General features: G+C 39.4%; 1 protein-coding gene across 2 annotated transcripts; it reads right to left on the bottom strand.

The window, feature by feature from the left end:
• Positions 1-136: 136 nt before the first annotated feature.
• On the bottom strand, positions 137-12,873 carry LOC137139515 (carbohydrate sulfotransferase 11-like). 2 transcript variants are annotated; one of them, XM_067526858.1, is made up of 4 exons: positions 12,288-12,873; positions 3,590-3,666; positions 3,141-3,302; positions 137-2,608 (listed from the first exon to the last, which is right to left on the bottom strand). In XM_067526858.1, the coding sequence occupies exons 1-4, from the start codon at positions 12,379-12,381 to the stop codon at positions 1,925-1,927; spliced, it is 1,017 nt and encodes a 338-aa protein (XP_067382959.1). In that variant the 5' UTR covers positions 12,382-12,873; the 3' UTR covers positions 137-1,924. The 2 variants fall into 2 exon arrangements, with proteins under 2 accessions (XP_067382959.1, XP_067382957.1); XM_067526856.1 differs by having other exon boundaries at positions 3,141-3,305; positions 12,288-12,872.
• Positions 12,874-13,508: the final 635 nt, after the last annotated feature.

Below are 13,508 nucleotides of genomic sequence, written 5' to 3'. Positions count from 1 at the left end.
TGAAACATGAAACAATAATATAAATAAAAATAATGCTCAGTTTGAAAGATTTGTTTCTTCTAAAGATACTGTAAGTGGCATATGAAAAGCTTTCCCTACCAAGATTATAGAAAAAAAAACTATACTCACATACTCAGTCTGTTAATGAATTGTATTTGTTGAAACTTTAAGACAGTCAAACACCACATCAGCAAGTAGACATCAGTTATCACATTCACAGTTTTGGGGCACAAGTAAGCTGGTGCATGAGATTCTGTCAAATTGTGCTCTGTTTATCATTTCCCTGTGACTTATCAAGTCACAAGTCTAAAGGAAGATTTCTACCTGAAAAAAAAAAAGATAGCAGTGTCTCGTTATTTTTAAACAGTTTTTGTGAGGGGAAATTCAAAAGTAAATTATATTTTGTGCAGCACGTTATTACGACAAAAAGTGTGAACGAGCTTCTTTGAAAATGGAAATCAGGCTGCTACACAGAGCATTTAAAACGAAAACCCTGCAATCTATGGCAAACACAGAATATGACATGAGCATACATGCACAGACGACAAAAGAAAAGAAGTTACACAGCCTTTAACACCATATCCATATTCACACGGATATTGCACTATTCAAAGCATGACTACAGCCAGATAAAAGTAGAGTGGGCTCGGTGGCCTCAGGCCTGTCTGACAAAATGAAATATTTCACAAGAGAAATCTGGAAAATATAGAGATAAAACTAAACCGTTCAATGCCAACGTGTCTTGACATGCATTTGGCATAATTGTGTACAACTGGAACTAATATCTGGACTGCACAATATGTCTATCATAGGGAATATGTTGACTGTTGTTTTGTGGTCAATTGCTCGTCTCAGATACCGTTGCAGATTTATAGATCTGATAATAAATAGATTAATGTATTTATCTTCCTGGGGCTAAACACAAACTGTAATAAAAAAGGAATAACAATGAGGCTTTGCTGATATTAAAAAGCCCTGGAAATAACTGTCGGTTATGAGTAAGACGGTGTTAATGAGTGCCGTACCAACATAGGACAAACCCTGGATGTAGTTTCAGAGCTGCGGTGGGATCAGAAAAGTGAAAAGTGTGGGATTCTCAGGTTGGAGTAGCTCCTAAAATTTCTCTTTGGCATCAACTTATGTGCAAAAGCCAGAGAGGAAGTAACTTTCAATGCTATAGAAAATATTTGCACTGCGGTTCCACTCATATAAAATAAATTTTCACAAAATCATGAGCTGAAATTTTACTACCACACATCTCCATAATAAATACTTTATGTCCTGACATACATAAATAAAGCCCTTCCAGAGATAGTGACATGTAGCTTCCTTAGAATAAGCTCCTGTGCTCACTTTCACAGTCAGCATATTCACCTGTAAAACCTGAAAGAGGAGAACCTGCTCCTCTACAGTTGACTTTAAGGTGTGGCTCATTGGTTCTCACCGAAAACAAGCCATGGGAAAACCTTTACTGTAGTGGAAACAGCAGGGATGTGGGTAAAGCACGTTACAACAAGATTAAAAAGTGAAAGAAAGTTTTGCTTAATTCGCAATTAGGTGGACAAAAAAATAAATACTGAATTTTAGCTGAGCCTGAAGGTCAGACAGAAAGGACCTTGTTTGTGAAGACGGTTGTCAAAACACGCATTTTAAACCCTCGAAAGCAAACAGACAAATACGATGGATGTGTGGTTGATCGCAGCCCAAATCTCTTTCTTCTTGAGAAGATATTTGGTTCCAATTAGAAATCTCCAAACACTGGCGGGAAAAAAAGTCATTCTCCAGATCAGTCAGAGTAGTAGTGAGAAGTTTGTGCCTGTGATGCACCGATTTATAAAATCCATGGCAACTGAATAGTGCAAATGTATCATTGCTAACGAGTCTAAATGGCATGTGACAGTAAAGTATCACAGCACTCCGTCCCTCATTGAGTCCTGAGATACTCTGGTGTGGAATAGTTAAAGAGCAGGAAGTCCATTCGATACAGGTTGAACAGTTTCTTCTGGTAGAAAGGACTGATGTGCTTAAAGAAGTGTGCTGCCAGGTTGCCATCAGTTCGAGTGCTCTTGCCGGACTTTGGAAATTGAAGAGTTCCCTCCACTCCGGTTGATTTGAGCACAGCCTGAGCATCCGGCTCCAGAGTTTCGTACTTACCCACTATATCATAATGGATTAGACAGGGGTGGCAGAGGGAATGCACCCGCTCCCAGTGCTCATTAAAAGGTTCCTCCCGTTGTGTCCGAGGGTCCACCAGATATTGGACAAACTCCTGGAAGGTAACGTCGTTGCCTTCCCTCAGTGCTCGGGGCTCGGGATCGGGCCGGTGCCGGCGTATGATCTTGGTTCCGTAGCGTTTATGGAAAGCAGTGTTGTAGCTACGTGTGAACTTATTCCTATAGGCGGACACCAGCCGCTCAAACGGCTCCCGTACGAAAATAAACTTGAGGTAGGTGCGAAGCCGATGGTTGATCTCGTGGATTGAAAACTCTGAGAGTGTACGGAGGTTACCTGCTACGTGCGCCTCATTGGCAGGGATGGCGAGGGGGTCAGTGTAGCGGCCGTCGCTGGTAAGGACCATGAGGACACGCTTCCAATTAGTGCAGGCTACCTGAAAGTATTGAAAAGGAAAAAATGATTTTAGCACAAGCTGCCGAAAATTAGCAGAATTTAAAATGCAGCAAATGAATAGCAGCATTTTTGTTGTCTAGCATATAGGTTTTAAAAGTCTGACACCACAGAAAAGGTGAGTTAGCTCTAAGCCCATAAGCCCAATAATTTTTAAGAAACCATTTAAAAACAATTTAAATTAAGATGAGTCTTGAGGAAGTAAGTCATTTTTTCACTTTTCCAAACAATTTTTGGGCACATTTACAGATCATTATTTGGCCAGAGATGCAGATAATGATCTTCAGAGAATGTAAATCCAGAATTTTACATTATGCACTGGATTTCATGCCTGTCAAGTTTGGAAAGAGTTACTATGCATGAAGCGCCATTTTTAATACAATCATCTCACACTCTGTCTTTACTTTATGTCTGAGCCCTCACATCCTTTCAAACTTCCCCATGTGACAAACTAACAGTCTGAAAATATGTAGTCTAGAATTTCCCCTGCACTACTTAATGTAATGGTAACCAACCTTGGGTACATAGCAGTAAATAAGGCTGTGTTTATCATCCACAATGAGGTGTTTGAGATCCTCAGGCGAAAGCACCCGACGTTTCCTCGTGTGGCTCAGACACGCCTGCTCCAACAGCTCCCTGCGGCCTTGGAGGGACCCGTGAGCTGCCAACAGCTCCAGCTGCTTGTGATGAGAACGGTGCAGGGAGGATAAAAGAGGGACCAAATGTGCAATTGAGGAGGAAGAAGCACAAACAGAAACACCTCTTAAAATCTCTGCAGCTAAGATGTCGTACAGGTGGATTTGATCAACAGGGAGAAAACACTTAGGAAATGCATTATTTGGACTTATTAAAGCTTAAAAAGAAAAAGAAACCTGTGGTAATGCGTTAACATTAATCTTTCAGTCATTACAAAGCTGGTAGAATCTTAGAAACTGACGGTTACTGTATGTTTTAATGTTTGTACCTGGTCTCCATTGTAGAGGGTCTGCAGGGGACCTCTCCTGCTTTTCCCTCGTGTGCTGCCAGTCTTCCCACCAGGTTCTACAGTTAGACAGGGACCGATTAAAATCCACGTTAGATTTCCAGAGGTGTCAATTTGTGTGTTATGTTAATGACGTTTCCCATATTTTAACAGGATTTATGTATAAAAACATTACAGGAAATGTGCTATAGCTCGTATGTTATGTTATCGAACGAACAAGAACTTTACCAGCATGTGCTTTGTTGACTTAGCACCCACTGATTTAGGTCTGGCCATATTAATGTAATCTGTCATGTAGGTCACGAATGAGAAAAGTCTTTTTTCCTACGTGTCTTGTGTTTGCGAAGAGTTTTGAATTACACTGTAAAGATGTCCACATAAAGTTATAGGCAAGATTAGTTAGAGCCAACTTTCCAGTGGGCCTCTGCTTTTGTCATGACGTGAACCATCTTTAAAAAGTATTTTGCATTTTCATTTCAAGATTCCATAGCTACAGTGACCACATTCTCCATCCTGCATAAGTTACAAGTTACAGTGGTTACAAGTTACTACTTAATGTTTCAATAAATCCACAGCAAATCTACTGGGTGAAAGAGATTTGGAAAAAGCCAGCTGCCAGATTCCCAACATAACGGAATTAAATTCTAAACAAAATTATTATTGTGGGTTTGAACAAGCCTCGACTCTATATTGTGTCTTTGTAAAGATGTGGGAGGTTTGAAAAAGTTAAAATATCTGGGTATAAACGTTAGCCTCCCTCCCTCAGCTTCTATAAACACATCTGCCTTCTCTCCTTCAATCCCCCCCTCCAAATCCCATCCCCCTTCTCTCTATGCCTGATGGCAGCCAGACATGGGGTCTGCATTTAGTGGTAGTGAGGGAAAATAGTGATTTGTTTTGTGCTCAGGGCTGCTTCAAGTAAGCTCGACTGAGGAAGATTGGGCAGAGGAGGAATTTGCTTTATGTATATTAGCATGAGGTAAACTACTTAAGAGAAAGCCGTTGCAATGATGAGAAAACAATATACCGACATATGGAAAGCATATCAGTTAGCACTAAAAACAAATGAGGGGTTATGTTATGCAGGTATGGAATCCAGAAGAAGACAAACCGTCTCTTTCCCACAGTTTCTTCTACTGAGGTGACATCAAACAAAGTACTTTTGGAATAGTACACAAATACATCACTGTCTGCATGCGACTCTGCTGTTGACCACTAAATCATTATTGCTTCCTGTCATTTTAAAGAAGCAGGCAACAAAAAAGGAGAATTTGTGAGTCAGCAATATGGTAGAACAAGCACTGCAAGAGGATCTGACATAGACCAAACTGACACAGCCTCTCTGCGTGAGCTCACACGATTCACCAAAAATCCTCAACTTCCCCTGGATGAATCTCTGCCACATCATCTAACCACACAGAGATAGACATCCAAGTCCTGTCAGACTGTGCTGAAATGCTTTTTAGGATATTATATATTTTATAAACTACATAATAATCTTACATCTTAGGCCATGTATGGATATAGAGTACACATACAGTTTTATATTATTTCCATATGCTAAAGCAGAGCACAGTCCAAATAAAGGATGAGGTTTTGCACAGAAATCACAGAATCAAAGTTGACAGTGTTTACAATGTGGAATAAGAGGTGTTAAAAAGCAGGATGTTGACAGTTTGAAACTGATTTGAAAAACCTATGTAGCAAAGAATTTAGGAATCAGCCTAATTTTCTGGCACCACTACATATAATGATTGTGACCATAGCCAGCAATATGTCTTAAGCAGCTAAGCTCTGTGCAAACAAAGAATATTTCCCCAGGAAGACTGAAAGTAGGTCAAGGGGATAGTAGCTAATGTTCTAATCTTAGTAATGGTTTATGGTCTGATGTCAACTGTAAACACTATATGATAGAAGGGAAAATCTGGATGGATGTTGAATGTGGATTCACATTCCCATCCAGGGCATAATTGTACTTTCATCAGTTTCCTTTTCAAAAGAAAAAGGAAGTCATATAGCTCTTATTTTCCAAGCTGTGACAGCCTTTCCAGAATTCTTTGCATGATTGAGTGCATTATTATTTGGAAGTATCAAAAATGGAGGAAAAAAAAGATGAACATCTTTTAAAGCTTCACTAGCAGTGTGGCTCAAGCTGACAACCTGCATGGTGGTTTAGACTGAAATCTTCCATTCAGACATTCATGATCAAACCTGAATTATGATATGTAGAAGATCGAGCACATTTACAATTGACGTTTACATACAGCGACAAGTTTGTGTGAGCGTGTCCTGGGTTTTACCTGCCTTTATGTTCTTGTAGCCATTGTAAATATGGTAGTTACCCCATTATCAAAGTACTAAGAAGCAGAAAAGGAAGTGGTAAAGTTCACTCAAACCAATGAGCCCTTCCACAAAACACAAACTGTGAAGTTTCTAATATAAAAATGGACATGTTAGTTTGTGTGCTCTGGTGTTTGCAACACCTTTTTACTTTTTCCCCACAGCGACAATACATCTAAACATTAGGAAATATTAGCATTCTAGCACATTACATTACCATGTACCATAAGCAGACCATTTACTGTGCTACAACAAACATGGTTAATGAATAAAAAGACACTAGTTTGCACATAATTCTGACTGGAATATCAATTTTGTGGACACAATCTCTAAAGCTGGGACAGTTCACACATGTCTAGACTTGGTGTCTAGTCTCTGACGGTCTGAAGAATAAGGAACCTGGGGGCAACACAGTTAACGACCTGTCAGAAACCTCTAGATGTCCTGGAGATAAGTCACACCAACCAAATCCTGCAAGAATGGTAAACTCGTGCATGTTCTTGTGCCCAAACAAACACAACGACAACCAGGATTTCTGAGTTTTTATCTTCAGTCACTTAGTGTGTGTCAAACTTAAAGCTGTCAGTGTATGAGTTTCAAATTATATTTTTCCGATTCCTCATAAAGCACTTGAGCATTTTCTGTTTAAAAGGAAAGTGCATTTCAGAGTCTACTTCATTCTCATGATCGCAATCTACATCTTTTACTCTGACGTGTGTTCTATCACATACACCAGAAAACCACTATTTCCTCTCAGAACCAGGAAGTGACACAATACTGACAGTTGAAGAGGAGTAAATATGCCTCTGTCTTACTGCATACACCAACAGGCTCATGTTGAATCTAGGTCTGTCAGATTTAACAGTCTGTCGGGCATGTGAAGCTGTGCTGATGTTATACTTCCAGACAAACAAGGTTCCATTAAGCCTGTGCACTGGTTTGATCATTATAAACAGACAGCACTTTCCTGTGAGGAGTCAGCTGACACATAGGCAGTGACAAAGTTTAAGGAGTACACCAGCATGTTTTGACTGTGTGTGGGCCCAATAATTTATAGGTTTTTGTAGCTGGTGTTTTTGTCTAAAGAAGACAAATATCCGCTGGCAAATAAACCTCTTAACCTCTGTCATCTCAATAAAAAGTTAAGGGGATTCTGCAGCAACATGCACATGTTTAAAGAAGTAAAATAACAGATAACTGCATTGAAAAGTAAGGCCTTTGTCGGTGAGGACCACGTAATGGAAGTTTCCATGAGCTGAGAGAAAAGTCGCCATTATAAAACTGTAAAAATCAGCTTCACAGTACAAAAATATAAAAGCAAGTGAAGGCACAAAGACACAACTGTGTTATGAGGAGTATTAGGAGAAGTGGCCTGAAACTCTAGATTTGGTTAAAAAGGTGTGACACCTTTACACCAAATGACGAAAAAGAAGACGATTGGTTAACCAGGGGGCATTAGGTGAAGATCAGTGATACTCTTTTGAAAAGTCGCAGGCGCTTCCTTTGATTTGGTATCTACACAGTGTTTCAGCCAGGCACAGAAAACAGATGTCAGGATCAGCTACTGTTCAATTCAACTTTGTTTATATAGCGCCAATTCACAACAAAGTCATCTCTCAGGGCACTTTACAGAATAAAGTCCCTTTAATTTACCACATCAATCCAGAGAAAGTTGTGACAAATGTCACCATAATAATCAGAAATCTACCGAGTCTGGCATTTTGTCCGTGTCATCATGATAAAGGAGGAGCCAGAGGATCTAATTGAGCTAATGTTTCAAATCTAAACAGACAAAAACTATTACATTACAAAATGTTGTATTGTCCAGTATGAATGTTGAAGAAAAAAAACATGTAAACATTTAGTTTACATATTATATGGCAACTGATTCATTTGTAATCATCAACAAATCATTAACCTTTTAATCTTGTTATTACTTCCTTTCTTCAAGATCTACAATTTCCTGCAGAATGACTGAGGTGGAATCTTATCTTTTATTCTAAAATACAACAGATACTGCTCTGTAACACATTACAACATCAGCAAGCTCAGAATTGAATACTGTATATCTGTAGCCATCTTTTAATAATGCAGAACCATAATAGGCTTTGTAAAGTCACTCTATAAAGGTTTGGCAGACCACACAGATTACACATTAGGGTAGAGGGCTTAGTGTGGCCTTTGAGTTACATATATTTAATGATTGTAATGCTTTACTTTTCTTGTTACTGGAAAAAACAATAAGTAATCTCACTAGTAATGTAGCGCATATCACTATTTGACAATATAAATTAAGTTCCTATTTGTGTTGAGCTAAACTTAATCTTAATATAATTATTATTTTTTGTCCTTTTGACTTATCCTGTGAGTTCAGGGTCACCACAAGGAATCACTGGTCTGCATGTTGATTTGGCCGTTTTTACGACAGATGCTCTTCCTGACGCAACCCTCCCCAATTTCTACCTGGTTTGGGACCAGCACTGCAAAGCTGGCGATTAAATAAATAATAATTTATGGAAAAAACACAGCATTGCTTGCACAAATGTAGATTTGAACTTGCAAATGTTGACAAGTTCACTTTACCTCTGACAAGTGTGCACACTGTTCACCAACCTTCCACAGTGAGTGAAGTTACTTGGTGTAGTATGTTCATGTCAATGTACATGTGTTCAAACAGGACACGCGGTGAAACTGCCGCAGCACTGCTGAGTCAACACAACCACATAAAAGAGTCTGAGAGGAAAAAGAAAGTGGGTGTTCATCTCTATTTTGGTTCAAATTATGATGTATCTAATAAGAGACTGACTGGAAATAAGCACATGTTGGGGGAAATTTCCTCAATATGACAAAAATATTTTTGCACTAGTGTAAAGGAGCATTTTGGGAGGAAAAATTAATATATAATAAATAAAAAATAAATAAATCAAGGAATCAAGAAACTGCACAAAAGTTACATTTATCTTGGGAAGATTAAAAAAAAAATTTAAAGGTCAAGATTTAAAAAGGTCAAGATTTAATTGGTAGTTAATAGTATTAATTAATATGCTTATTAGAGATTAAAGCTATAAAAGAAAAACAGGGCCTATCAGACACTGTTAACAATTTAACAGAGCAATAAATCTGACAAGACTCAACTAATGAGTTAATAAAAGTGCACTGGATGGGGTTCGTATTCCTAGGAATCCAGGAGTTTGGCACAGGAAGCCACACAATAGAAGCACAACAACCCTATGCAGTTTGCTTCCTGTCCGGTATTTAACAGTAGATTTTAGTTGGAGTGGTGATTCTGTGAGCTGAGTGGACTAGAAACATGAGGGTATTTCAAACAGATCTGTAAAGCCTGTGCTCACCAGACAAGGACAGGTTGATATAATTAAAGGGAAAGGTTTCACACAGGACTCATTTTTGCAAGTGTGTATGTCCACACTAGAAATGCAATTCATGCTTGTATGTTATAAAGTGCAATAGCTGATGGATTTAAATTATGTCTTCAACCTGTTAGTGGTGCCACATGATGGAGGGACCTGAAGCTCCGAGAACAGGGCGGGCTGTAGGTAAAGTAGTAAAGGTTTCCTTTTTCAGATGGCACAGGTTCTGTGAACATCACTGAGTGGCCTACTGAGTATTAAATCCCAAATTATGTGCATTCCCCAATAACTTGTATCTGTCCATTTATGACTTCAAACTTTTTATGAGATTCATTCCTTGCATCATTTCTCTGGTTTTGTAACTGTTAAATGTGAGCCTGTGCACCTCTGTACAAACTCTACCAGCACAACACCATATTCTGTTTCTTGCTGAAAGAAAGAAAGACTTTATCAAAATCTGGGTGCAAACGAGTACAGAGCTGTTGGTGTATACAAAAATGTACCAAACGCTGCACGCTCAGCTGACTCTCTCCCAATATTCAAAAAAACTGCTGAAAACTGAACTCTTCCACATCTTCCTATGCACTTAAATCTCTTGAAGAAAAAAAAAAAAATCCTTTCTGCTCTCCTGCACTTGCATCTCGTGAACTGTGAACACTTTTCTGATAGGACTTTGCTTTGATGTTTTCTCCATGACTTAGATTTTTGCTGCCTTCTACCTCACTTGTAAGTCGCTTTGGATAAAAGCGTCTGCTAAATGACTAAATGTAAATGTAAAAAAAAAAAAGGGGGGGGGGGGGGGGAGAAAGAAAGAGAGAGAGAGAGAGAGAGAGAGAGAGAGAGAGACAGACCACCAGAACAAAGATGTGAGGAAAACCACAACTGGTGACGGGCAGATCAGTCAGCTGTTCACTTTGGTAGGACTGTGTATAATTATTTTGTAATTCATACGACTAAGACTTTTACTGCTGTACCACAGTAATTGTACACCAACCACAGAGTTGAACTCATTACCATCTGTAGTCCCCCCTCTACCAAAATTACTGGAAGAAAACTCGCACCCTTTATGTCAGGACGATCACATTGTGTAAAAATTCCAAGTGAAAACATCAAGTCTTGACTAACTCAGTAAAAGTCGAGGTGAAGACATATTTTCACTGTTAATATATAATAAAATAAAAAAAATTTGAGATATCTATTCAATCAATCAATCAATCAATCAATAAATCAATCCTGAACATGTACAGTATGTGCAGATCAGGGAGACGCTGGTAAAAAGCATAATATCCATTACTTTACAGGATATATTTTGTTCTACAAAAACTGGGCAAAAAAAGATCTGATCTCAATTAAGGAAAAAAAAGTTTGTCTCATAAATCACAACTGTAGGTCAAAATGTATTATTTAAAAAGCAACAATTAACAATTAGACTAACAAATGACATTTGTGCCAAATATCCATTTTTCTTTTTTTTTTTAAGTCAGATCAAAAGAGGGGCAGTAAGAAATGAAAAGGAAAAGACATAGGGATAATACATAACACTAGAAACTGTATTGGTTTTTAGACCCTGTCAGACTAGACGCACAGTAATTAAAGCATGTAATTAAGCACGTGACTCCAACATGCTTTTCATTTGATTTGCACAGCTAGTGGTGGGACTCTACAACAGACTAGTCTAAACAGGTCAAGCAGTAAAAATACATACACCTAGTTGAATGAGGGGGCTGATGAGAGTGCTAAGTGTCATTTGTCTCAATCACTGCTCTGAATACATTCTGCGACTGGTTGACTACTTAAGGTGACTTGAGTTATTGTTAAGTCCGCTGTCCAAGTACTGTTGTGAGAAGGGCAGGTAAAATATGCAGTAGCTTACACTAGCATCCTTTTTGCTCTAAGCATTGTACAATATGTATAGAAATGCATTGTGTACGTGTATATGCATATTAAGTTACATGTGCTTTGGCCCAAATAAATGAGTGTAAACAGGTGCCTCATACTGTTCATCGAGTGTAGGTTATGGAAATTTCAGAAATTATGTGTAACAGTACTTTAAAAAACAATTACATTACTCATTCCATATGACCTGCATGATTTAGGATGCATCACGGTGTGTCACCATATAATAACAACACACACACAAAAAAGACTTTCCACTGGCTTCTGGTCTTTGAACCACCCTCCCATCTACTTCTCTCATCTTTAGCAACCACATGCAAACTACCTCTTTACTAAAATGTGATATATACTAATATGTGCTCCGTCACATTCGACTCTATTCCTAATGTATCACTTTACTCACCATTTATGGTGAGGACAAATCATTCCTTTCGACATGTCTTGCCCCCCTCTTTCTCCCTTGCTGAGCTCTGATTTCTTTCCCTGAAAGTCTGCCGTCCCCTGGGAGCAAATTTGTCTCTTTGTCCAAAAAGGGCTCGAGCCAGAAAGCGAATCAAGAAAATGTAAGGTGAGATAAAACAGAGGAATGCAGGGGGTCTCTAGGTAGGGGGCTTTGAAAACATTCCAGTGCTCACAGTGAGCTTATTCATGCTTTGCTTAATTCATATTTCATTGAAAACACACGCACACAGGTGTTGCCCTGTCAAAATTACTGTTTACCAATGATGCACACACGCCTTGCAACAACACACAGTCCAGTTTAAATGGCAAACTGGTTTACAAAAGCATGTAACATTCATATCATTTACAACTTATTGCTGATACCAATACATGTATTTCCATTCCACTGCAGTTACCAGCATTCATTATGAACTGTGTCCGCTACTTATAACGCCTGAAGCTACTGCAGGTCCACATGTTTGAGCCCATAGTTTTACTTTCTTTGTGGTCACTACTCTGCAGGTTAAAGCCGGACTAGGGGCGTATCTCAACAAAACAAAAAACGCGCTATTTAAATGACATTTCAACACAGTTAGAGGAAGCGTGGGTCCATTTGTGATCATCTTCGCTCTTACCTGGCTTGGTGATGCTCTGGAAGTAAAGCACGAGAACGAAGAGCGAGCCCAGGCACGTCGCCAGGACCAGACGTCCTCCTCTAGGCATCCTCATTGTGAAGCCCGGCTCTGCTAGCGGAGCCCCCGACCCCTCGTCTTTGACTCAACGCGGCTCATACGAGCCCACCCAACGGAGGATGCGAGGCTCTCCGAAGAAACCAAAACCTGCCTTTTAATTTCTATAAAGTAACTAAAGTCCAACAGCCCACCCAAGCGTAGCTTTATTGGCGGCCGAAAGACGCCGACATTAACCGTTGACTAAGTTAACACCAAAGGGAGTTAACCCCAGAACCACCCGCTCCGGTCTGTGCCGGGTTTTTAATTTAATGTTAATCTAATAATGATACTAAATTAATCAAGACCCTCAGATAAAACACTGAATTGCGTTACGTTGCCATGACAGGTGCTAAAACTAAACAAACCGATATAAACAAACCGCTTTGTCTCGTAGTTGGTATCCACACCTACTGAGCGCACAGTTTGGGAGACTACAAACTTCTTCTCCGCCAAACATGGACGGGGGCACCACCACGTCATGACGTCACCACCGCTCCTCTCGCCCTCCCCCCCCCCCTTGTGTCCTGTGCTGCATTCATGGATGGCCACAGCTTCTGAGTTCATGGTGAAAAGGTTCGATTTTAAAATGTGAGGTATAATCAGCAAAAAGAATAGCGTGCCAGCACTTCGTGGCGAAACAACTGCGGTCAACGTCGGTGCCTGCAAATGAAAAGCCACAGCCCGCCTGTCGCGTTTCCATTTTCTTTTTCTCTTTTTTCATTTGAGTCGCCTTTGCTTCCGAGGAGCGATTTAAGGCAACACAGCATGCGAAGATTGCAACACTGGGAGACGAAAGGATTTGTCTCGTGCGGCAACTGATATCTACTGTAAATGGCGCTGTCAGCAAGAAGGTTTTGGATTTTTGTCATTTATGCATCAAGTTAAAAAAACATGAATTAAAAAAAAACTTAAGCAGGTCACCAGGTATGAACGGGTGTTAAATATTTGTAGTCTAGTCCAAATTTTACTTTCAGTTACATTTGAAACTGATTGCAAGCATAGCAGCAGCAAAGCATTGCTGCACATAAGAAAAGCGTTCTGCTGTTAAACACAATAATTACTGCAGCACTGACCCGATTTCTTATTTCTTTAAGCACTATCATAATCAGCATGTGGTAAATTTAA

Source organism: Channa argus, chromosome 13 (assembly GCF_033026475.1).
Source record: "Channa argus isolate prfri chromosome 13, Channa argus male v1.0, whole genome shotgun sequence".
NCBI lineage: Eukaryota > Metazoa > Chordata > Actinopteri > Anabantiformes > Channidae > Channa > Channa argus.
Note: the sequence above shows the minus strand (reverse complement) of the source record. Positions and strands in the feature narration are given on the sequence as shown.